Source organism: Corythoichthys intestinalis, chromosome 18 (assembly GCF_030265065.1).
Source record: "Corythoichthys intestinalis isolate RoL2023-P3 chromosome 18, ASM3026506v1, whole genome shotgun sequence".
Classification (NCBI taxonomy): Eukaryota; Metazoa; Chordata; class Actinopteri; order Syngnathiformes; family Syngnathidae; genus Corythoichthys; species Corythoichthys intestinalis.
In genome coordinates, this window is record NC_080412.1 from 25308593 (window position 1) to 25334957 (window position 26365).

At 39.6% G+C, this 26365-nt stretch overlaps 1 protein-coding gene across 2 annotated transcripts in view; it reads left to right on the forward strand.

Moving 5' to 3' along the window:
* nrip1b (nuclear receptor interacting protein 1b) overlaps positions 1–26153 on the forward strand; it is a 93925-nt gene extending 67772 nt beyond the window's left edge. For both annotated transcript variants that reach the window (XM_057820110.1, XM_057820112.1), the window contains one exon: positions 22162–26153. In XM_057820110.1, coding sequence (XP_057676093.1) covers positions 22491–26057 — 3567 coding nt within the window. In that variant the 5' untranslated portion in view covers positions 22162–22490 and the 3' untranslated portion in view covers positions 26058–26153. The remainder of the gene's footprint in view (positions 1–22161) is intronic.
* Positions 26154–26365: the final 212 nt, after the last annotated feature.

Consider the following 26365-nt stretch of genomic DNA (forward strand, 5'->3'; position numbering starts at 1 on the left):
TTTTTTTTTTATTCCGGTATCGGATTGGGACTCTGTATCATCACAATCTCAAAATCAGGAGACTCTGACTCGAGTGCAAAAATATGCGATCGGGACGTCCCCAATTTAGAATTATCTTGTTTTTCTGTTTAATTGTACCTTCAATAATGTTTTCAATTTCCTGAATCGCGTATCGATAATCGAAATTTTGCCATATCATGGGATTAAGATATCCCGATCGCATGTTTTTACACCCGAGTCATCGGATTCTAAGAATCTGCCAATACCGAGTGTCCGACCGTGCCACCTTCATAATGTGAATTATTTTTAAACAAGAATAAGGTAGAAAAATGCTTGTCTTTATTAAATGCTTCATTGAGTGAGTCCACTCAAATCCCCTAAGCTTTGACGCTCACGCTGCTGTGAACAACCTCCGACTTACACAATGAGTTGCCACACTTATGCAAGTTTAACGATGACAGATACATTTGTGCTTTTGATCGTAGAGCTACCTTGCTTCTCAGCCAAGATCAAAGCTACAAACCTGTCAATCATCATTAACTTTAACCCTATATTGCCAAATGCATACATTTGATAAACCTAAAATTTCATAATTTTGAGACTAATTCCGAATTTTGACTTTTTGGGAAAAAAAAAAGTGATGGATGCAAGTCAACACATGCATCTGCAGGTTCCATGAGAAAAAAAAACAGGATTTAGCAAGGGTTATAGGTATCAGAGTGCTTATTACACATATTCATTTTGACTTCTCTTTTTACAAATTTGAAAAAAAAAGGTTTTATTTGGACCTTATTTTTCAAATTTTGGGACTCTCTGATAATTGCTTCATGTTGCAGGTATTTAAGGGTTAAGTATCAAACGCAAGCTGGACAGTTTGGCCCCACAGCTTAGCGGGAGAGAGGGTGAGAGGCTGTGACGCTGTACGAGTATGAAGCAGAAAAACTTTTAATTTAAAAACCCAATTCCGATCCTCGTTAAAATGGCGCGATCGGCCCGATTTCTGATAACGTGATCGGATCGGGACATCCCTTTGTGAGATAATTGTTATCATAAGCCTTGTATCGTAAACTATCATACCATCAGGTACCCAGAGGTCTCCACCCCTAATACACACAAAGACTATTAAGACTGTGAAGTACTAAGGATGTCACGATTGCAGATTTTTGCACCCGAGTCACCTGATTTTGAGATTCTGTTGATACCGAGTCCCGATCCGAAACCGAAAACAAAACAGTCTTTTTATTTTTTTTATTAAATTTGAACAAAAGTTCCAAACATGTTAATCCTTTTCACATGATTCAGACCCTCTGAGAAATGGCCCGATTTCCGATCACATCATCGGATTGGTGACACCCCTATTAAGTACATTTCACTTTTAAGCCTGGGGCTGATAAAATGTTAACAACTAAATAGCCACATAGCTTACCGAAGCAACCCTCACTCATGCTCAGAAATTCAATCAGCAACTACATGTTTTTTTTTAGATGCTTGATCATTATTAGCTCGCATGTTTTGCATCACATTCTTCTTTAGTATGTTTGGTAAAATACACCCAAACTACTGCTTTTAGCTCAGCGATTAGTGCACTTGACACCCGCCCTGTAAGGTGGTCATGAATACTTAGCTGAGTAAGTCTTACAAAAAACTGTAACTTATTACTTTTTCAAAGAAAGGTTAACAACACTGGTGGATAAGCAGATTTGTAACCCGTGTGAGGTCGAACAGCACGCATCATCCTTCAGTGTTCCACTGACACTGATTAGCAATGATTCATTTTTTCTTAAATGGTAAATATATACATATAGTACCTTGTAAAAGGCTAACTTAATGTAATTGTGAAGGTAAGGGTGAATCCTACTTATTTAGGCTGTACCGTAATTTTCGGACTAAAAGGCGCATCTGAGTATAAGCCGCCACCCGCCAAATTTGACACGAAAACAGCATTTTTTCATAGATAAGCCGCACTGGACTATAAGTCGCAGCTTTCTTCACTGTATTATGAGATATTAAATTCCACCAAAATATATTAACTGATAACACTTTATTTGACAGCGGCATCATAAGACTGTCATAAGACTAAATGAACCACCAAGAAGCTTTGAACCAATGGGTCCAATCATTGCTTCAAAAAGCTTCATTTGGCCATCACGTCTCTTGGGGGAGACAGTCAACCTCTGCTGCCACCTGCTGTCAACACTGCTGTTGTCCAACATGCTTCCTAGCATGCATTGCAGCGCTACAGATTTAAATTATTTCTTCAGTTACTGTTCCATTTGTTTCAACAATTGCTAGTTATGGTGTTTGGTTACACTTTATTTAACAGCAGCAGCTGCATTGCATTGCAGTGCTAAAGACAAAATTCATGTTCTGTGCTAATTATTTCTTCAGTTACTGTTACAGTTGTTTCATTAATTGCTATTTATGGTATTTTGGTAACACATTTGACAGTGGCTCCAAAAGACTCGAATAAGACCATCATAATTATAACATGACACTGCCATGAGCATTTATGAATGGTTATGACAGATGTCATTTTGTTTCATATGGCAAATTATCTCACTTTTGAATGCATGTAAAAGATTCGAGCCGGACATGAATGGAGTTAGTGACATAATTTGCCAGATGATACTTAATGACATCTGTCATAAGTATTCATTATTGCCCATGATGGCAGTCTTATGACGCTGCTGTCAAATAAAGTGTTACCTATTAACCCAAATAAATCAACAAATAAGACACACTGGATTATAAACCGCAGCATTCAAAATAAGGGAAAAAAGTAGCAGTTTATACTACGAAAATTACGGTAATTGGAAACTTTAGGCATATGCTTGTCCTTGTATAAAGTTCGATGTTCCATAATCAACTTTTATATAATCACCTTGGACTGTTAAGACTTGGAATTGGAAAACATTTTCAGTCTCTATGATCAAATCTGAGCTCTTAATACAAACACAATTAGCTCGATTGGTTTTCTAAAACACTTGTGTTCTCTCCAATTTGTGCATAGGTTGGCCATTCCTTTTGCCTGTTTTTTTAAGTACAACTTGGCAAATAAAGCCCAGATGCTGACAGATGTATGTCACACTCATTTTATTCCCAAACTGCAGTTATCCTCCTGGTTAATAATTTAAAATATTCTGTTCCCGTGTCAGAAATATAGGGCATTCTTTCCTTGCTTTCAAAAGCTACTGCTGTGTGAGTAATGGGTCAGGCATCGGGATCAGACACAGCACTAATCTGATTGAAGTCTCCTGTTCACTGGCATGGGTTCAGCGCTTCCTTGCCAGCTGGACTGGTGCTGCTTGAGACTTTATTGTTAAAGGTTACCCGTAATTGTTACATACTTGATTGGGTTAAATGTATCCAATTGAATTAATCGACATTATTTGAATAGTGTATCTTTAAGCAGGATTGAACTCTTTTGTGGAAGTTGAACACATTTGTCGTGGATCTTTTTATCATACCTTTTTAGGCAAAATAAGCAGTCTCTATCTTGACACTGAACAAGGTTAATAGAGTTTTGTAATAAAAGCAAACTCGTTGTAGAAATATGCCCTTTATCTTTTTGTGTCTTTTAGACCTGTCGCATGGCAGCGCATCCCAAATTACTCACTGCAAAGGGGAGGGAAAAGCAATACTCATAAAGATGGACATCTTGCTGACTCATGGCAAAAGGCCTCTTAAGGGCCGATGCCAAGGATATTATGAAAATGATTCATTAAAGGCCAAGGATTTTAGCTGGTTTTACCTAGCTTTCAGGGCAGCCTGGCAGTGGGACATTGGATCTCAATTGCAAAGTGGCCCATTTCCCTCACACATCACTACCGCAGTTTACATCAAAATGGCTAGCTCGGCCTTTTGGTGTGTTGGCTATAGGGCACTCCACTATTTCTATTTACAGCTCTTGTGTAAGCGAATGGAAAAAGTATGTTGGATCATAAGGGAAATGAGCACCACTTTGGAAAGACAATGTAAGCAAAAGATAACCTCAGAGCCCAATAGGAATAAATTGGCTAGAGATTGATTTCAGCTATGGCTCATTAAGAAGGAATGTGTATGTGTTTAATTGATGCACTAATTTGAAACCACTCAGGAAATGGCCCTTGGGTGGGTCTTCCAAATGGCACACAAATATTTACAATAGATAGAAGTATTTTTGTAAGCATATAGTTGTTAACTGATGAAGGAAGGTAAGCTGAAAGAGTATTTTGGGGCCTGTGGTATCACCGCCAACTGGTTCCCGTTCGGATGAGTCATCTGTTTGCATCAGTTGCCAAATGTTTATACTAATACTTTTCATACTGAGGGGTTCAGATAAAGTTTGACAAAATACATCGATACACTGGTTTTACATCTGAAAACTTGTAAAGCCAAGGCTCCAGACTAACATTTTTTACTAGGACCACAGTTGCCCCTAACTGACAATTTTATGGGCGTGAGCAGAAGATTCAGGGGCGCACACTCTAAATCGACATGCAAAATTTTCCTCTAATTTTCACAGTTTAGCCGATAAATACTTTCACAATAAATGCATAAAACTATAAACTTATGAATCTATATTTTATTCTCTGTCAGTTTTGACCTCAACCAGTATACTGCCTAGAAATTAGGTAAACATAGGATTTTTTTTTTTTTTTTTTAGGGACACCCAGCTGTTACATGGATGAGGAGTCTCCCATTCATTAAAAAAATAAATATATATGAAAAAGAACTCTAAAAAAAGAATCTATAGATAGTCATGGGTTTAAGTCAGGAATATATATATATATATATATGTATATGGTATGAAAAAGTATCTGAACCTTTTTGAATTTCTCACATTTCTGCATAAAATCACTATCGAATGAGATCAGATTTTTGTTAAAATTACACAGATGAAAATACAGTGTCTGCTTTATCTTAAACCACCCAAACATTTATAGGTTTTCATATTTTAATGAGATTTTGATGGTTTCAGAAGAACAAAATACACGTTCTGGAGTGGCCAAGTCAAAGTCCAGACTTGAACCCCAATGAGATGCTGTGGCATGACCTAAAGACAACGATTCATGCGAGACATCCCAGGAATCTGACTGAACTATAACGTCTTGGTCGAGGATAATACGATGACGTATAACACATGATTTTGGATAGTTATTTTGAGATTTAGGTTACTTAAAGGTTTAATCCTGATTTATGTGAAAATTTGGGTTACATCCCCAGCGTAGGAACGGAACTCGTTCGTAACCCCAGGGACGACCTGTATATATCTACACTGTATTAGGGCTGCAGCTATCGATTATTTAAGTAATCGATTAATCTATCAGTTAATTAGTTTGAATAATCGAGTAATTGGATTAGGAACATTTAATGCTTTGCAGAATAAATTTTAGAAGATGTAAAACAAAGGCTTGCTAAGATTGCACTTTCAAAAGAGCATTCAATGCAAATGCAAAATAAAATTCCCAAGTGTTTTTTTCATACTATGCAGAATTCCACTTTCATTTCACAAGAGCAATAGATTTTAAAAAAATGTAAAAATATATTAAAATGCCTGAGCTTGGCCTCAAACAGTATAATAAAAAAAAAAAAAAAAATTAAAAAAAAAAACGAGGCTCGAAGTACAACAATAGAACAATTGGTTAACTTGCACAGCAAGAGTCTGCTAACTTAAATGTTATAAAATGCTAACTTTTTTTTTTAACAATGCCCTTAACAAATTGTTCAAACACATATTCCCCCAAATAACTGCTAAATATACATCTAAACTAGATTACGAAAGCATGAACAACTAGAAACTGCAATTTCTGGAGAAATTACAATGGGGCTTTGCTGTCGTAGAAACAGAACTGTCAGATCACTTCCTTTTGATTTGGGGACGTTGCGGGGACACGTCCTGTTGATATCGGGTCACTATCTGTTGATTCGGGGACATTTCGGCGACATTCCTAGTTGATATCAGGTCACTTCCTATTGATTTGGGCACTCAGGTTTTTTGCTATTGAAAATGAATTGGAAATTTAGATGTACATGGCCGTCAATGGCATTGAATTTATAGGTCAATGGAATCCAAGTACATGGGCATAAATAAAATCGTCAGACATGGCCGTCAATGGCATGGACGTGCAGAGGCCTCATTGGCATCTGTGTACATGGGCGTTAATGCAATGTAAAAGCCATTGAAAATGAATGGGAAATTTGGACTTACATGGCCGTCAAAGGCATGGATGTCATGGCTGTCAGTGGCATTGACTTAGTTGGTAAATTGTGAAAAATAACAAGAACTTATGTTTTCCTTCCATGGAAAATAAACTGTTAATTAGATGTACATGGCTGTCAATAGCATACCATTAGAAATGAATGGGACAGTTTTTTGCAAATTCGGGGGGAACTGTACGTTTTTTACCAAATTCTGTATTTGAATTAAAAAAAAAAAAAAAGAGTTTACGGGCGAATGGAAAATTTGAGGAGGTCATTCGAAAAATTCCCTGCATCGCGTCAAAATTCCGGTCATTTTGATATACGAATGGTGACGGTCGGTGAAACGGTTTGGGCTGTGCTTCACGTCAAAGAAATACCATTTTTAAAAAAATAGGAATTTTACTATATGTATAATCATATTAGCTCAATCAAAAACTTACATGTTGGTCTTAACAGGGAGCGGCTGGATCCAGCCATGATAGATGAGTTATGTCATATTCACTGTTACATCAATACCACTGGTATTCACCATACCAGATCATTTTCACCCGATTCCGATCCTCTGAAAAATTGCGCAATCGGCCCGATTTCCAATCAAGTGATCAAATCGGGACACCCCTAATATATGTTAATGTAGTTGTCATTTTGTAGGCATCATTAGATCGCTGATTGTATTTGTATTTTGCTAACCACCTGATTGACATTTCTTCTTCAAGCTTTCCTGTTGTTAGCTCGCAAGGTATTCTCTTTCTTACCCTTCTCAAGGTGAACAAGAGCTTTTAATTCAACTTCACTCTGGTGCATTCACTCTTGGAAGAACTACATTTGGTCAAGCAGCTTATGTTTTGCCTTATTTAATCATGCCACGCCATATTGAATTTGCAAACAGCGGTCACACTGCATGTGTAAGCAGGCTACCGTGTTCTGTATGTACGGCAGGGATGGGCTGCAGATTACATGATATAATGGTGTTCAGGCATCGTCTCTCCTTTTAAAATTCCTTTAACCTTGACTCCTCTAAACAACAGGGAGAACACATCTGCCAGGCTGGTGTCAGACATTAGTACACACAACTCAGGCAGCATCGTCACTTTTTATTAACGCCAAGAGCTTTTCTATGGACACCAGCTGTTGTATCAAGTGCAAAAGCCTGGGTTACATAAATGACCTTGACTTTGAAGACTTTACTTTAGCTACCGTCCCCTACCATTTTTGTGGGGTCTTATACATTTTAAATGGATTACTGTTCATGACAATGAAGGTCATTTAGGAACTTTTTTTTATTTAGAGATAAAAAAGAAAAGACTGCATAGGCAAGTACATTCATGTCAAGGCCAACTGGGTATGAGTGAAGGTCACATTCCTAGATGTGTGGCATGCATTTGCACCCCCCCCAATTCCCTTCTCACATCCCTAAATATGTATTTTGAGCAGCTACCTTTAAACATGAATTTGAATATGAATTACAGCTGACTCATTTGAAAGTTTATTTAGTTTAAATTTAGTGAAATTACCTATTTGATGCCTATTTAATTTAAAAGTAAGTTCGATTACAACGTCAACAAACAAATGACATTCTTTCCAAAGCACATGCCGTTGCTATTCCCGCTATCTACTTGACCTTGCCATGCTGAAATTCCAAATGTTTCTTCATTCTGTGTTTTTGTCAGCACGAAAATACTTATTAGTCTTAGTCATATGAAAGTCATTTCAAAATGTGTTCTTCTTTGTCTGATAGTTACCCAAAACGTTTTCGTCTGTAAAATCTCAAAAAAGGAATACACCAACGAGCACATATTGTAGCACCTACAAAGACAACTCCAGCTTTGTGGTGATAGTATATGGCAATATACAGTGGGGCAAATAAGTATTTAGTCAACCACTAATTATGCAATTTCTCCCACTTGAAAATATTAGAGAGGCCTGTAATTGTCAACATGGGTAAATCTCAACCATGAGAGACAGAAAGTGGGAAAGAATTTATTTGCAAATCATGGTGGAAAATAAGTATTTGGTCAATACCAAAAGTTATACTTTGTTACTACAATACATTGTTATGTACCCTTTGTTGGCAATGACGGAGGCCAAACGTTTTCTGTAACTCTTCACAAGCTTTTCACACATTGTTGCTGGTATTTTGGCCCACTCCTCCATGCAGCTCTCCTCTAGAGCAGTGATGTTTTGGGGGTGTCGTGGGGGTGCTTCGTAAGAAGCATTTCAAGGTCCTGGAGTGGCCTAGCCAGTCTCCAGATCTCAACCCCAGAGAAAATCTGTGGAAAGTCCGTGTTGCCTAATGACAGCCCCAAAACATCACTGCTCTAGAGGAGATCTGCATGGAGGAATGGGCCAAAATACCAGCAACAGTGTGTGAAAAGCTTGTGAAGAGTTACAGAAAATGTTTGGCCTCCGTTATTGCCAACAAAGAGTACATAACAAAGTATTGAGATGAACTTTTGGTATCGATCAAATACTTATTTTCCACCATTATTTGCAAATAAATTCTTTTAAAAATCAAACATTGTGATTATCTGTTTTTTTTTTTCCACATTCTGTCTCTCATGGCTGAGGTTTTACCCATGTTGACAATTACAGGCTTCTCTAATATTTTCAAGTGGGAGAACTTGCACAATTAGCGGTTAACTAAATACTTATTTGCCCCACTGTATTTGTGCCACTATCCTGAGCGAGCATTGATAGATTTCGAGCACAGAAAAACATAATGAGCGACCAAATAAATATTTTGAATATATAATAATAGATTTTGAGCACAGAAAACAATATTGAGCAAAGAAATGTTAAGAATTAATCTAATTGGAGGGCAAACAGCCAATCAGTGTACTTCCACCAGCTCTCTAATTGGTTGGCTTCATGGCACATTTGTAACACGTGTGCCAAACTGAGCTCGCAGAGAAAACAAACCTGCAAACGCAGGGGTCGAGAGATTGAGCGAGACTGGGAGTTGGGAATAGAGCGATAAAACTAACATGCAAACAAAATTATGGAGGACAGAGTAGATTTTTTTTTCTTTGCTCAATATATTTTTCTATGCTCAGGATCTTTAATTACTCAATATATTTTTCGAAATATCTGTCATTTCTCGCTCAGAATCGTGGTACAAATATAACACCATAATAATACACACTCAGCAGGAAAAGCAGTACATTATTTTCAATTAAACACACCCTAGAAGCCATGAACCGCATGTGAAAAAAAAAAAAAAAAATTTAAGTTTGAGCAGTGAAGAATGCTCGCCACGCTAAAGTTTATTCTAATGCTAACGTGAATGCTATGCTAACGCAACGAGTACATTTAGTGTGTGATGATGACTTTGTACAGATCTTTAAAGGCTTAAAGCAACATTACATATTAGCTTGCAAATCTTACCTTGTGTTTCTAAACGAGCAAAATGGAGCACAGACTAGCTTGAGACCAGAGGTGGGTAAAGTGGCCAAAAATGTTACTCAAGTAAGAGTAGTGTTACTTCAAAACAATGTACTCAAGTACAAGTTTTTAAAAAAGCATTTGGTAAAAAGAATACTCAAGTAATGAGTAGCATTGTAACTGCTTATGATGTTTTTTTTATTTAAAGAATGGTATTTTTTTTCTAAGCACAAAGTTATTTATATGACTTATTTTACTTTGAAGAAGAAGACAAGAGCCTACTTCATAATAACATTAAGCTAAAGAAATACAAAAAAAAAAAAAAATCATTGAATTTCAGCAAGAGCAAAAAAATATAGAAATGAAGCAGCATTTGTCCAAAGAGCATGACTGCCCTCTAGTGGAGAAAACATATTTCCTCTTACGAAACTAAAAGGCTCATATCTCCCGTTTTCCGTGGTCACTCGTTGCCAAATAAAAGCAGGGGTCACAGTTGCCCACACAGATGCCTGATCAAAATCCTTTTTTATCGGCTTACCATTATTATTATTTTTTTGTTAATCGACTGATGTTGGAAAAAAGTCCATATATTGGCTGGCCGATATATCGGTCGACCTCGACTTTGAATGCACCTCAGTTTACCTCCGTTTATGTTTGCACTTTTAAAAAAGTATTAAAAATACATTGCTGATAATTGTTTTTCAACGTGCTTATATCACTCGAATATACGCCTAATTCCAGTTTGAGTAAAATTATTATATTATTGCATTAAATAAAAAAAAAGACTACCAATGATAGATCTTACTATGTAACATCCCTGCTCGGGATAGTCACCCAGTAGCGATTGTCGTATGATATTAGCCCCTAGATGTTATAATCCAGTAGAGATCGCTGTTGCTTTGGCGTTAGCTGCTTGCATTGAGCAATCAAGCGTTTGTGCTTTCTTTCAATGTAAGCCTCACAATTGAACAGTGTTGTTTTCGTCAACAATGATGATAACGAAAATATTTCGTCAACAAACAATTTTCTCATGACGATGAAGTCACGATGACGTGCTGAAAACGTATCTCGGGAGAATAAACATAACGAAATGGATGGCAGTTGTCGTCTGACGACACGAGAGCGAGATGAAAATTCACCATGGCTTCCGTCATAAATTCACAATGAATTCACTCATGTGACGTGCTGCGCCTCCCCCCGACCCACACACACACTTACTCACCAGCCTGTGAGTAAGTCTGTGCCCATTCCAGGCTCCTCAGGTGCTGCTTGGTAAGTTTTGTTTTCTTATCTTGGCTAGATATACAATGTTGCTTTAGCCATCAGACACTAAACTAACTTGTAGCGTTCGCATTAGCATAGCTTCACGTTAGCATTAGCTTAAACTCTTTAAACATTTTACATACAGTTCATAGCGTCCAGGTGAGTTTAATTAATTGCAAATAATGTGCTGCTTTCCTACTAAGTATGTATTATCATCATGAAAATGGTGATGACCTTGTAGACTCTACAGTAATGTACTCGTCTGTCATGTTCATTCAGAATTGTTGGAAACCTTTTATGTATTCATTCAAGGACCAAAACTTTTGAAATTGATAGACGAAAACATTTTGATAATTGTCGACTAAAACTAGACTGAAGTTCACAAAAAGTGTTCGTTGACTAAAACTAGACAAAGATAAACACATTTTGAAATGACTAAAATATGACTAAGACTAATCAGTATTTTCGTCCAAAAGACTAAGATGAAAATTAAATTGGCTGCCAAAAGGTGTGTTAGATTACAAGGCAATGAAAAATTTAGATTTAATAACAAAAAACTTAAAAATACGTTACATAGTAACGTGTTACTGGCATCACTGGCTTGGAGATTTGTTGGTCAGTGTGGTTTTATTATGTTGCTTATGTGTTAAAGTTGTTTTCCGGATTCCACACTTTAATGACCTAAAAGAATAGTAACCCCCTCCCCTCCATCTAAAATATCGGGGCACCCTCATGGTTGACCCAAAAAGCTTTCTGCCTGTTATGTTCTGTTAATCTGTCCCAGTCGGTCAAATTTTAATGTAACTGTCCTTGTAATTGCTGGTGCTCCGAAGCAACTAAGAGTTTTATGCCTTTTACAGTTAAAATTTACTGGTACATATGAGTGAGGGTCTAGAAAAGAACAATATATAAAGAGGCATCTAGTCAGGGATGATAAAGCCCTTAGCCCTCCCCATCAATATGCTTGTCCGATCACATGTATATGGCAGATAGTAGAGGTAAAAATCACTTTACATTTGTGCCTTCTCTGTCATTGGCTGACATTGTCAAGGATAATGGATAATCAGCCTGAATCTGTAGAGCAGTTTGTTGGTACTATGGCATCCCATTGTGGGGGAGGAGATGGAGGTCAGGCTTTTTAGTTGCTACGACCAAAGACATGACATGTTAACGGATGTGGAAGGTCATTTTCAACGTATACACCAGGGGAGATAATGTAATACTAATATACACATCACACAGTACGAGAGAAAATGAGGAGGCAATATGCTTTAGGCACTCAGTATAGACTTTAGAGGACAGCTTTCCCTGTATTAAGGTAATGTATTAGTTTACTGAGTGTTGTCACTTAAGAACATATTTTTTTTCATAACCAAGCTTTAGTAGCGGTCTCTGAGTCTTTACTCTTGCATTATATGTCCCTTAAAAGCCCAAGTTCCTTATTTTTGTTAAGTTATTCATATGTTGTGAGCATCAGTGTTCATGTTCTCTCATCTTTAAGTTTATTAGTGCTAAACTAAAGCAAGTTAGTTGTAGTCAGGCATCCACATTTAAATATGGGATGTTTACACAGAAAGATTTAAGTGGTCAAAAATCTCTTTATCTTGCAAATTAACATCATGAGCACGCAGAGTTCCGTCCTCCTCATTCATATGCAGCGGCCTGTCAGGGTTCCAGACAGTATCACAAGTCACATTCTTGTTCTCAGAGGTAGTCTGAAACCATAAAAACACTTACCTTAAAAAAAAAGCCTCCAGCGAACGGAGTCGTCTCCATTGCGATTAATGAACCGGGCTCACTGCTAGCATAGAACCGTATTGGCCCGAATATAAGACTGTTTTTTTTGCATTACAATAACACTGAAAAAGAGGGGGTCGTCTTATATTCGCGGTCTAGACATTGTACCCATTCACGACGCTAGATGGCGCTTGCCTGGTACACCAGACTCAACGCTGTTCCAGCTATTGAGTCTGGCCACCATTCCCACGGATACAATTTCCAGGGCGGAGCAAGTCACAGCAAACAGACAGCGGAGTGGACCAATCAGCGACGGGCAGACGTGACGTTATTAACTGACGACGGAAGCACGAGGGACTTGCGCGGAAGTAAACATACGAAGAGAGCGGAGTTTATTCAACATGGCTAGCGCGAGACAGACTATTGTCAATGACTCGTGTCGATGTGTTTTTGGTAATTTAAAACAGAATTTACCGCGGATTGGAACAGGTTCTCGGTTATCCCGTCGACCATCTGTGTTGTGGAGACGACTTTAAACGCGCAAGAGTGACGTTGCTCGTTAAGAACACGTCACGCAAATAAACGAATCTGATTTGTCGATTGATTTTGTACCTGCTCGAAAAGGCCGTTAATGGGATGGTTCCCAGACTATTTCTCTCAGTGTTTGAAAAATACAGGAAGAATAGTTTGGCAGAGCCAGGCAAAGATGGCGCCAGATATCATTGAAGCGATGTTTTGTCATGACAGATTTCAGCTACTTTCCCCATTCACGACGCTAGATGGCGCCAGATATCATTGAAGGGATGTTCTGTCATAACAGTACGGTAGTTTTCTCGCAGCATACTGTCGCTAAACGTCGCTAAACTAATCTTGATGAAAATGGCTACAGGCTAGCAGTGTTGTTCTTAGCAGCCCTTTTAATTTTTGTTTTAGTCTTTTGGACGAAATACTTTTTAAGCTTAGTCATATTTTAGTCATTTCAAAATGTTTTCGTCGACGAAATCTCATTCAAATTTCATCTAATTTTAGTCGACAGTTACTTAAAATATTTTCGTCTGTAAACTTCTGTTTTAGTCTCAAAAAAATAAAGGTTTCCAACAATTTTGAACATAGATGAGAACATATTCTAGCGTCAACAAGGACAACGCCAACTTTGTGATGATGATAATACACACTCAGCAGGAAAAGCAGTTCATTATTTTCAATTAAACCTACCTAGAAGCCACAAACTGTATGTATAAACAAAAGTTGTCAGAGCTCTTAACATCCTCTAGACCAGTGGTGTCCAAAGTATTCCACATAGGGCCGCAGTGGGTGCGGGTTTTTGTTCAAACCCATCATGAGGACAACCTTTCACCAATCTGGTATCTCACAAGTGTAATCAGTTGATTGCAGTCAGGTGCTGCTTGTTTTAGCACAAACTTCATTGGTTAAACTGCCTGTGCTCGATTGGTAGGAACAAAAACCAGGACCCACAGCGGCCCTTGAGGACAGGTTTGGACACCCATGCTCTAGGCTTACTGACTGGAAAAGTCAAGTGGTTGTGCTTTACCCTGGCAAGTTTTTTAAGGCGACGCTCGCCATTCTGAAGCTAATGCTAACGCGAACGCTATGCTAACGTTAGGATTACATTTAGCATCTGTTGATCACTCAGCACAAACCTTTAAAGTCTAAAGCAGTGGTGCCCAAGTCCAGTCCTCGAGAGCCCCTATCCAGCTTGTTTTCCATGTCTTCCTCCTTGAACACACCTGAATCAAATGATCAGCTCATCAGCAAGGTGAGGTGGGAGAGAGGCGCAGCACATCTCACATGAGTGACATGACCCAAACACTGCCATGATGCAAGCTGACGTACTCCACGTACAATATGAAAATGTCACGCTTTGTGAACGTATGACAAAAACAATGTCGCATTTTCGTCTCATTGTGTTCTAGTCCCCCGACTCCCGAGCCACGTTTTTAACTCGTCACGTCATCCTCATAAAAAAATTGCTCGTCCATGGAATATTTTCGTTATCGTCATTGTTGACGAAAACAACACTGCTGGCTAGTTTGTTTTGACGATGGCATAGAGGCCTCTTGTAACAAACAGTGACTTACTATTGTTTTTAAATTGTTTTTTTACCAGTAGTTAGCGTTAAATTGTTCTTCTATAGCGGTACAGGTATTAGACGGAGCCCTTTTAGCCAAAAAAACTGGGTTTTTGAAGCCTGACATAGCGATGACTAAGCAGATAGTAAGCTTTGTCAGTACTGAAAAAAATGGGAAAGCCATTCTTTTAAAATATAAAGGGCTGCAGCTGTCACTTATTTACCGTAGTTGTCGGACTATAGGGCGCTACTTTTTTCTCTCTTTTTGAATCCTGCGGTTTATAGTCCAGTGTGGCTTATTTGTTGATTTATTGGGTTAAAAGGTGACACTTTATTTGACAGCAGCGTCATAACACTGCCATAAGACTGTCATAATTATGACATGACACTATCATGGGCAATAATACGAATGCATATGACAATGTCATCCGACAAATTATGTCACTAACTCCATTTATGTCAATTCTAAAGTGGGATCATTTGAGATAACACAAAATGATATCTATCATAAGCATTTATTAATGCTCATGGCAGTGTCATGTCATAATTATGATGGTCTTATGACAGTCTTATGTCACCACTGACAAATAAAGTGTTACCAAATACCATAACTGGCAACTAATGAAACAACTGGAACAGTAACTGAAGAAATAATTAGCAGAGAACATGAATTTTGATTGGTATTTACATCTGTAACGCTGTAATGCATGCTAGGAGGCATGTTGGACTACAGCAGCAGATGGCAGTAGCGGTTGACTTTCTCAAGGGAGCAGTGATGGCCAAATGAAGCTTCTTGAAGCAACTAAGCTTTGCAGCCAATTGGTTCAATGCTATTCAAATAATGAGGATCGAAGTGCAACAAAAGAACAATTGGCTTATTTGGCTAACTTGCATAGCAACAAAGGGTAAAAGTCTGTTATCTTAAATGCTATAAAAAATGAATCGTATCATGTTTACATTATACACACACTCTCTTTCTTAACACAGTTGCCAGAGAGAAAAAAACACCACGTTTTACCACCGCTAGACACACTAAACACGCTGGAGTTAACTCTCATAGCTGGAGGGAAATGTTCATGACAGTGTTTACGAACCTTTAATTTTGTATGAATGTGAAATCATATTGTAGGTATTGCCTCCTCCGCAGCCACTCTCCGCAAACATGTTTTACATGTCTGTTGGCCCTCCTCTAAGCCAGGGGTTCCCAACCTATTCCACTAAGGCACACTGTGGGTGCAGGATTTCATTCTTACCAAACAAGATGACAACACTTTTTCCCCAATCTGGTGTTTTACAAGTGCAATCAGTTGATTGCAGTCAGGTGTGGCTTGTTTTAGCAGAAGCCTCATTGGTTCAACTGTCTCTGCTGGATCGGCTGGAACAAAAACCAGGACCCACAGTGTGCCTTGAGGACTGGGTTGAAAACCCCTGCTCTAAGCCACAGCCGTCTACAACTTTTTTTGTAGCCGAAGTATTCCCATACCAGCGATTTCGTTTTCTTCAATGGGGGACAAAGTTCAGGAGTTTCTCCTCCTCCGGCCATCGTGTCAGCCAACTCACTGACACTGAGCAACAACCCGTGGGGGAAGGTTGAACGTTAAAGCTGCAAGCGAGGGATTTCTCCCTGCATTTTTGGGCCATAAAAAACAGCTAAAAGGTTAGGGATGGTATGACGGAAATTTTTTCAGTTTTGAAACCTTGACGTTTTCATACCATGGTATACCATGAAATCGGTAATCGGCAGATGTCTAATCAGTAGGGGTGTAAAGGTCAGTGTTGTTAATAACGGCGTTACAATATAACGGCGTTACTAACGGCGTTATTTTTTTCAGTAGTGAGTAATCTAATTAATTACTTTTCTCATCTTGTCAACGCCGTTACCGTTACTGAGGCGAGAAAGGCGTGCGTTACTATGCGTTACTAAGTTGGTTGAATAACAAAAAGTCAGAGAGACGGACTCACGGAGACGAGAGAGCACAGCAGGAGTAGGGAAGACACCGTTGCAAACGCGATGCTAGGTGGCTCCAATAATACCTGACTGTAGCCTACAAACTACGCCCACATGATACGGTAGATATCACATATTATAGAACTAGATGCAAATGATAGACACGGCTGCATTGGCAACATGTTTTAAGGACTACATGCGTTAGTAAACAGCGGCCATCTTAAAGCAGTAGACCTCTCAGGAAGGCTCTGTTGTAGAGATCCTTCCTAGCAAAGCTACTTTTTTTTTTTTTTTTATCTAAAATGGTCCTAAATCGGCAAAATCTTGACTTAAATCTATCTTTAAATTATGAAACAGTTTTAAAACTTACACATGTTGAAAGCAGACAGAAGGGAACTAATGCAATAGCGGGAGCAATTTTAACAGTTAACACTTTATTTAATCTGTAAAAACAGCGCTGTAGAGTGACGAGGGTGTAAAATAAAAAGATAATAAAGCTAACTGTCAATTTTAGCTCGGTAGTCATTGCTGGATAAAACACCAAGTAGCAATAGTGCCTAATGTGGTCCAATACAGCAGGTACCATACATTTATTTTTGAACACTGCAAAAACTCACAATTCTATCAGGAATTACAATTTAGGTTAATTTATCTTGAACTTAAAAATAGCTTTACACAAATGGAAATTCAATTGAATCATGAAGGTAAAATATGTAACTTTTAAGTGATGTGTGTTATCAAGCTTAATGACATTTTTAGGTAAGGAATAGGATTTTTTTTTTCAATGGATCTTCAGTTTTTTTAGTGAAAGCAGTGAATTTGTTGTTTTATTTTTCTAGTTACATCTGAGATGCAATTGTTAGCTGTTTTGAACAATGTACATCTAAAATAAAGACATTGATCGTGTAAAAATTGTTCAATATTAGGTAAATTGTCTTGTTTTCCCTATTTATAATAGCTTTTTACCTAAAAAAAAAATAAAATGTTTTATCCGATTACTTAATTAATCAATGGAATTTTCAGTAGAATACTTGATTACTAAAATATTCGATAGCTGCAGCCGTAATTCAAAGTGTTTTCCATCCAAGTTTAGGATTTATACAGTATATTTTACTATTACGTTTACTACAGTGAAAAAAAATTGTGAATAGCGGTTATGACATTCTATAAAAAATTATGTTAAGCTCACTGATGGGAAAATAGCCTTAATCCTGAGTACCTACACAGCATGACAACAGACGTCAGACAGCCCAGTATGACCAGGTTGTCTTTGTTGTCATCAGATTTAGGTCAACAGCTTAAACATAGTCTTTTACAGAAATTGATGCCAGCCGCCTAGTCTTGGTTATGTACTTCACATTGGTACCTACAGTGCTTAAAGAAATTCATTGCTAAAGTACTTTGTTTACAAGAGGCCTAAAAATGGCTAACCAGATTGTTTTCTTAGTGTTACTCAGACTTAATTGCTCCCTGATCAATTTAAATCCAAATTCTAATCCCAGCTCATTTTCAAGGTGGAATTAAAAGGACAACCTTGTTAACCTTTACTGTCATGACAACCTGTGTCTCTAAAGTAGGATTTCAACTTGATTAAAAGTTCAACAAAGTTCACACTGTTTTTTTGACCCTTGCTAGTATTCTCAGTTAGGTATTTAGACTGGCAACTGCATGGGTTGCAATGACCTTTGGTCATGATCAAGGACTGCTGTGCAGTCGTGTGACCAACAACGTTGGTCCACTCAACAGACACTAAAGGTGAGGACAACTGACCCGAGCAGGCAACTCAGTTTTAACCTTTGTAGGTTGGCCATGGCTGTCGGAGTTACATGTTCTGTATCCATGGAAACCATGCTGCTCGCACTCATTGTGGAGGTGTCTCAGTGGTGCGCCACTGACACTGTCGTAATAGTCTCATTGCACTCCATTGTCACTGGTTCTGTCCTCCCAGCAGTGGTGTGGTGTGATTGTCACTCCTGAACACACAACCCAGATAATTAGCAGGCGCACACACAGAAGCTTTGCTCAGTTTGTTTCAGTGCTTTCAAAATGAACAAGTAGTTCATATTTCACTTTTACTAATATGAACAAATCACAAAGAAGGATAACTTAAAGGTTTCATTTCTGTCAGTGTTATTACAGACAAAGATGTACCATGGACGCCAAGATACTTTGGTGAGAACCAGTGTTGTTTTTGGCAGCCCTTTTAATTTTGTTTTAGTCTTAGCCTTTTGGACTAAAACAGTTATCAGCCTTAGTTATATTTTAGACATGTTTTCGCCGACAAAATCTCATTCAAATTTCGTCTCGTTTTAGTTGACAGTTATTAAAAATGTTTTTGTCTTTAAAATTTAAATTCAAAGTTTTAGTCCAAAAATAAAGGTTACCAACAGTTTCGAATGAAAATAGACTGACGAGCACATATTGTAGCATCTACAAGGACAACTCCAACTTTGTGATGATACAGTGATCCCTCGTTTTTCGTGGTTAATGGGGACCAGAACCCGCCGCGATAAGTGGGAAAAAAAAAAAAAAAAAATGTATGTTCAATGTATTTATTCAGATTTAGCATTGGAAACAGATAAATATAAGATAATTTTTTTAAACAGGAATAAAGTAGTAGTAGAAAAATCTTTGGCTTTATTCCATGCTTCGCTGAGGGAGTCTACTCAAATCCACTCAGCGCTGCTCACTTACACACAATGAGTTGCCACAGCAACTTTTTAAGAAGTTAAACAATGATTGACACATGCGGCGCTTCAGAAGTTCGTGATCTGGCAAGATCAAACACATTCATCTGTCAATCATCGTTAACTTTAATAACTCCAGTCTACGTGCACTGCCTGCTTGACGAACAAAGAGCAGGGCGAGGGAGGGAGCAAGAGGAAAACTGCGCGCGATTGGCTTGGGACAGCTCATCTGTAAAAAAAAAATCTGAGGGCAACTGAGGGCGCATAGTTTGAAGCGCGAAGTTGCGAGGGATCACTGTCATACAAACTCAGAGGGAAAAGCAGTACATTATTTTCAATTAAATGCTAATGCGAACGCGAATGGTATGCTAACGCGAGGATTACATTTAGCGTCTGTTGATCACTCAGCACAGGTTTTTAAAGGCTAAAGTAACATTGCATATTCTCTCTTGCCAAGATGAGAAAACCGATCTTACCGTGTTTTCAAATAAGCAAGAGGAAGCGCAGCCTAGCTTGAGACACATCCTAAACTCCGGTGAGGAGGGAGAGGACAAACACATCTCAAATGAGTGACATGATCAAAACACTGCCACGAAGCAAGCTGACGTACTCCATGTACATTATGAAAACATGAGAACATATGACAGAAACGATGTCGTATTTTCCTCACGTAGTATTCTCGTCAGATGAAAACTGGCATACGTCTCATTATGTTCTCTAGTCTTCTAAGCCACGTTTTTAGCTCGTCATCGTCATGAAAAAATTGTTCGTAGACGAAATATTTTCATATTCGTATTGTTGGCGAAAACAACACTGGTGAGAGCTAGTATCAACTATGTGTGCATTTGTCCTTAATCAAAAATCCCGGGTTGTGCTCATATTGGAATTGAATGGACTAGTTGTGAAACATGTAGCGAAGACAGAAATAAACTGAAGTTAAGATTTCACCTTTTTAGGTGGTCCATGCCTTCAGTTTTTTGTGTGGCAAATATGACTCACATTCGTTCAATAAGTGGCGAAAAGAAGCTGTTTGAGACAATACTGTTGTCCAGTATTCTATACTACTGTCACTTTATATTGTGTTGATCAGCATTTCATACAACTGTCACTTTATATTGCGCAACAAGTGCGTCAGTTGCATTATTGTTGCTATTGCACAGTCCCTCGGACGCACATAGACGTACATGCACATTGTACTTTTGGACTACTTCTATCTTTACATGGCTAAATGGCTTCATGTACTTAGAGTAGGTTTTACGTCCTAAATGTACTCTTGTTAAAGTGGGTTGTTTAATGTTATACTAGAATGGCTCTGCCTCACGAAGACAAATTCCGTCTGTTTCTGACTTATTTAGAGATTATTCTGATTGTTGATTTAGTGCTGCAACGATTAATCGATTAACTGGAATAATTCTATTAGAAAAAAGCTATGAATCAAAATTTGCTCCTTCGAAGATTCATTTAATTGGAGTGGCGTTGTAATGGTTTGTTTTGAAAGTGTTTACATATATTTTTATTGATATGGGTAGATACACAGCCCTCTTGTGGCAACAGTGAATATGACAACTCATTTAACATGATCGAATCCAGCTGCTCCTTGTTAAGACCAACATAAGGCAAGTTTTTGTTTGAGCTAAAGTTTTTTTTATGCATTCGTAATTTCGTTTATAGGTATTATAAGCAGTTTTTTGTTTAGTAATAGGTATTTTAAGCAGTTTTTTGTGGGAATATGTGTTTGAACGGGGGGAAAAAAGTTAGCATTTTATAGCATTTAAGCTAGCGGACTGAAGTTAGCCAACTGTTCTTTTGTGATACATAGATATTCATTTATTAATTTTTTAATACCGTTTGAGGCTAAGATCAAGTATTTTAATTTATTTTTAAATGAAGTGCAATCCTGCATAGTTTTAAGAAACACTCGGGAATTTCATTTTGTATTCGCATTTAATGCTCTTTTGGAAGTGCAATCTTAGGAAGCCTTTGTTTTACATCTAAAATTTATTCTGCAACGCATTAAATCCGATTACTCGATTATCCGAACTAACTAGTTGATAGATTAATCGATTACTAGAATAATTGATAGCTGCAGCCCTATGTTGATTTCTCTTTGTCATTCATAATTAAATCTTAACCGGGACTTGGACCATCTTGTTAATTAGCCTTTACATTTTTTTCTCTTGTTTCTCCACATTTGCTGCACAGTTTTCATGTCAGACTCTGATGGGTAACTAAATCAAATAAGCTAATGATGGATATTCCACAGCGTCCAGCGTTTATTCTTTTCACATACAATTATTATAGGCCTACCCGTTATTATAGAGTGGCTACTACAACAGCTAGAAGCTAGCAAATTTAACGTACTTTTTGCCGAACTGTGCAGATGTACCCGTAGTAAAAATGTTTGTTTTATTTTGTTAAGTTTTGCAATACCGTGCAACCCTATTCCTGATACACGTTGATGCATATGTCATTGTATATGCTAGGAGGGGATTGGGCAAATATTTTCTGCTTTGTACAGACTAAAATGCTGCAGGAGGTGATGCGACGGGATAATCCACTAAAATGACAAGCTGCATAAGAAATTATTCACAGCTCTCATAAGGCCCTTTTTTTTTTTTTTTTTGAATGATATCGCTCTGAGGGGCTTATGTCTCAAGACCTGTTTTCAGGGTAGTGAGCTTGAATTTTCAATTTGGATCCAATCATAGCTAATCTGCATTTGTCTATTTGGTAAGTGTTGGGTGGGTGTTAGTGGGGCAGATAATCTGAAATGTTGCTAAGTAACAACGGTGGCAGACAAGGTGGTGAAATGTGATGTTGTGGCCCTGCTTGTAACGTTTCCCTCTCTTTCTGTTTCGTCTCATCTCCTACAGGTCTTTGTGTGAAAGGTGCTGAGTGGCCATTGACACCAAGAGCCATGGAATGTGTAAACATCGTTCCAGCAATATTCCCCTGACTCCTGATGTTCTTCATACAAACAAGGAGGGAGACATTTTGGAAACGTATGTTGTTGAACGGCATACAGTATTGCCTGTATTACGGGTAACCATGGTTGGTGTCTCGCATCGGCGCTGTTCACCGGAGTGAATGGACACATTTTTTGGTACTTGGAAAGTGCTTGGCACTGTCAACCAAATGATTTAGTTGACATTTGATTCCCTGTAGCCCTGCTGAACCATACAAGGGGATCCTAGTATTGAACATGACTCATGGGGAGGAGCCTGGCCCTGAGACACACAAGGATTCAGCTGTTTTAACTTATCTGGAAGGTTTACTGATGCATCCAGTTGTGGCCGGGCCTGGGGCCACGGCAAGCAGGAGGTCTGAGGCTGCCCACAGCAACCAAGATCAGGGAGACAAGGTGGGCAGCCCATTTCAACTACCTACTCATAGCCCCACTGCTCCAAAGACTGGAACCAATGGACCGACCATGGGTGCTTCACAGCACTTGAAGAAGGCCCGCCTGTTGCGCTCTGGGGCTTGGAATGATCCCAGCAACCACTGTTTGACTTCGCCACCAGTGGAGCTTAATGGCCAAGCGGGAGGCTTGCAAAATGGGTCACATGAGGATTCCCCCCATGGTGGGGAGAGTACTCTTTTGGCTTCCCTTCTTCAGTCATTCAGCACACGGCTTCAGAATGTGGCAATGTCACAGCACACAAACAAGCCACCAAGTGAGCGTTCCTCTCCGTCCACTGCGCCACCTACGGATAACCCTAACCCAGTGTATGGAACAGCCTCAAGCCGCTTAAAGGGCTTAATGAGAAAGAATAAACTTCATAATCACAGCAACACCCCTTACAGTCGTCGGGGACACAGTCATGACAGACCACCGGAATCACCCAGGGCAGCGCACAGCGCTACACCCCCTTCTGCAACTGCAGCTTCCGAATCGGTGTCCTGTGCAGACCGTTTGAAGGCTGTTGCCAACATGGTGAAAGTACGTTCAAGTCCTGCCCCTTCACCCAAGCCTAGTGTTGCCTGCAGCCAACTAGCCCTTCTGCTGTCCAGTGAAGCTCATCTCCAGCAATACTCCAGAGAGCATGCGCTCAAAGCCCAGCTCTCAGGTAGATCTGCTAGTGAAAGACTTGCTGCCATGGCAAACCAGCAACATAGCCTTGATAAAAGGCCTCCGAGCGTGGGTGGGACTTTGCAAGGGACTCCAGAGAAACTAAGCTCTGTAACAACGCAAAATGAAATGACAACGACAAACACACAGACAACAACACTCCCTCGATTGGCCTTGTCCAGTCCACAGAGCCCCCCTATGCTATGTGGGCACATCAAAAGCTCCTCCTCACCCACTCCCCCACATGCTCTGGGCAACTTTCACAGTCAGCCCTCAAGGGAAAAGAAAGGCTTTGACTCCCGACCAACTCGGCCCCCTCAAACATGTAGCAGTTTGCTGTTGCTGCTACTCAACAACCACAACAACCAGAAGCAACTGACAAAAAATGGACACCTGGAGGATAGCTGTAGTGTTCTACCACCGAGTGGCTCGTCTTCGGTGACATCTGATAGTGAATGTTCCACCCATGAGAAAAGCTTGGCCAAGGACAGTAGCGATGCTGAGACTTCCTACTCAAGCTGCTCTCCCATGGACCTTTCTATGAGAAACTGGGCCAAAAAACAAGATATAGCGCCAAAATCGTCCACCCCTTCATCCTCCTCTGCCTCGTTTTCCATTTTAACACACACTGTATCCGCTTTTTCCACTCCCGTTTCTTCTGGTTATTCTTCTGCTCCATCCTTTAATACAGTCCTTTCACCTCCACCCACTGTTGTCTCTTCTGCCCCCAATTCTATTTCTTCATATTCCTCTCTCTCGACGTCCTCCTTGCACAAACTCACAGAGTCCTTAGTAGAAAAGTGGAATCCTGAGTCATCAGGAAAAAACATGGTGAAGAACAAAAAGCATGAAATTAACCCAGACCTTAAATCCCAGTCTAAGGTAACATTAATGCAGCTTCTTCTTGAGCGCAGAAATAATGATGTGGTAAATAAGAACACAGATGAGGATCTGCCACTTGATATTACAATGGCCACCATGTCTCGAAGTCAACCGAACCTTGTATCCTGGGAGGAGCCCAGGACAAAAAGCCCGATAAATAAGCCTGCAGCCCCAGCTCAACCTACGTACACCCTTAACCGCGACCCAGGCGATACAATATCCCCACACCCTCCCTCTCCCCCGGGCCAGTCAAGCCCTTTGGATTTGTGCAAGTCAAAAGCTTTCCAGCCCGAGAAGGGTTCCGAAGCCTCCTTCAGTGCCAGTAAACTGTTACAAAATCTGGCTAAATCTGGAGTTGCCTCATCCTCCCCACCAATCCCATCCGGGAAAGGGTTAGGTCAGGAGCTTGATACCAGCAGTCCTTTATCCCTACTGGAAAGACTTAATGCTCCAGTCAACAGGAGTACCACTGCCACCCCACTCTCTGACATACCTGCAAATAATAGGGAAACATTTCCACCTCCTTCACAGATAGAGAACCTTTTAGAGAGGCGCACAGTGCTGCAGCTGCTTCTAGGGGCAGGCTCGACGACTGGTTCAGTCAGTTGCAAAGACAGGCCTGAAGGGAGTGGCGGAAGGAGTGCGGAATTGGAAAGGGGGAGTTATGACAGGATCTCAAACATCTGTGATAGTGCTGACGTCTCTGCTGTTGATGTAAAGGTCAAAACAGAGGAAGGGGTGGGGCCATCGTCCAACAAATATGAGGACTTAATCAACAGAAAGAGACAGAGCAACTTGGAAAAACGTAGCCCACTGTCAGATACGGACTTGCAAGCAGAACATCGACCAGCTGAGGTCATTGCAAAATACGGTCTACTTAGCCAGTTGCTTAAACATCAGACCGCTACGTACTATAGCAGCGCCGCTGTGCAGAATGAGTCACAACCCAGACAAGTAAAAGAAGAAAAAACAGAGTATCCAAGCCCCAGTCCAAAGAAGAGACGCTTATGTTCTGATCAGACTGACAGTTTGGACAATAGTAACTCTCATAGAGCATTTCAAAGGGGTGACACTAACAGTTTCACCACTCCTGGTGTTCAGGTGGAGCCTGAGAAGCAGAAGCTTCAGAAAGAAGAGGAGTTTTCAACCAGGAGCCAAGCAAGAGAAAGCTTTACCAGAGAGAATCGGGGATTCAATGTGCTCAAACAGCTGCTGCTCTCTGACAACTGCCTGAAAGAACTGTCTAAGCAGCACCGTGGGGCACCCAGCCCTTCCATCTTGCAGTCTAATGGCAACACCCTCTGTCAACCTACCCCTCATAACCACGGTTTTCTCCACCTGCCTAGCTGGCATCCTCACAGTTCACTTAACTCAGGACTTTCAAGTAATGTCAGAACACTGCCCACCCCGCCAACAAGTGACAGCCTTATTCGCAGCCCCCAGAATCATCACCCAGCACCATGGCAAGGCACACAAAAAAGAGACACGCCCAATCTTGTCAAACAGGAGCTAGAGAGCCCTATTCAATGGAGTAGTCATGAGAACCACGAAGGCTGTGACTCAAATCCGGACTCTCCTCGGCTGTCGCGTTCCAACCCTATCCTGTATTATATGTTGCAGAAGGGCAGTGTTCAGTTTAGAAAGGAGGTAAAGAATCAGGCTGAAGGACCTCAGTCTGTCGTGAAAATTATTAAAGAAGAGCCAATCAGTGACTTGCATGCCTATGAACAAAATCTAAGCTCCACCCCACAATCGCCAGCCAGCCGCCATGACAAGCACAGCCAGGACAACCAGAGGCTGAGTCAGTCATCTGAATAGAAGTTGTATTATCGAAAATGTAGTGAAATATTATTGAGTCTTTTTGTGTTGTTTTTCCAACTGCTTGCCAAATTGTTTGAAAGTGACAAATCACAAAGAAGAAGAAAAAAATAACACAAGGTTGATTATAATTGCACACGTTGGTCTGGATTTCAGTATTACAAAGGTCCATCTTTGCCTAAATGTACTACTGAATTCACAAAGTAAGTCATCAGTAATACTCAGGCCATGTATGTTTATCATATATTTTTTCCATTACTTGGTAATTTGTGAAATTTGTAAGGTAATGCTTCCAATTCCGGTATTTA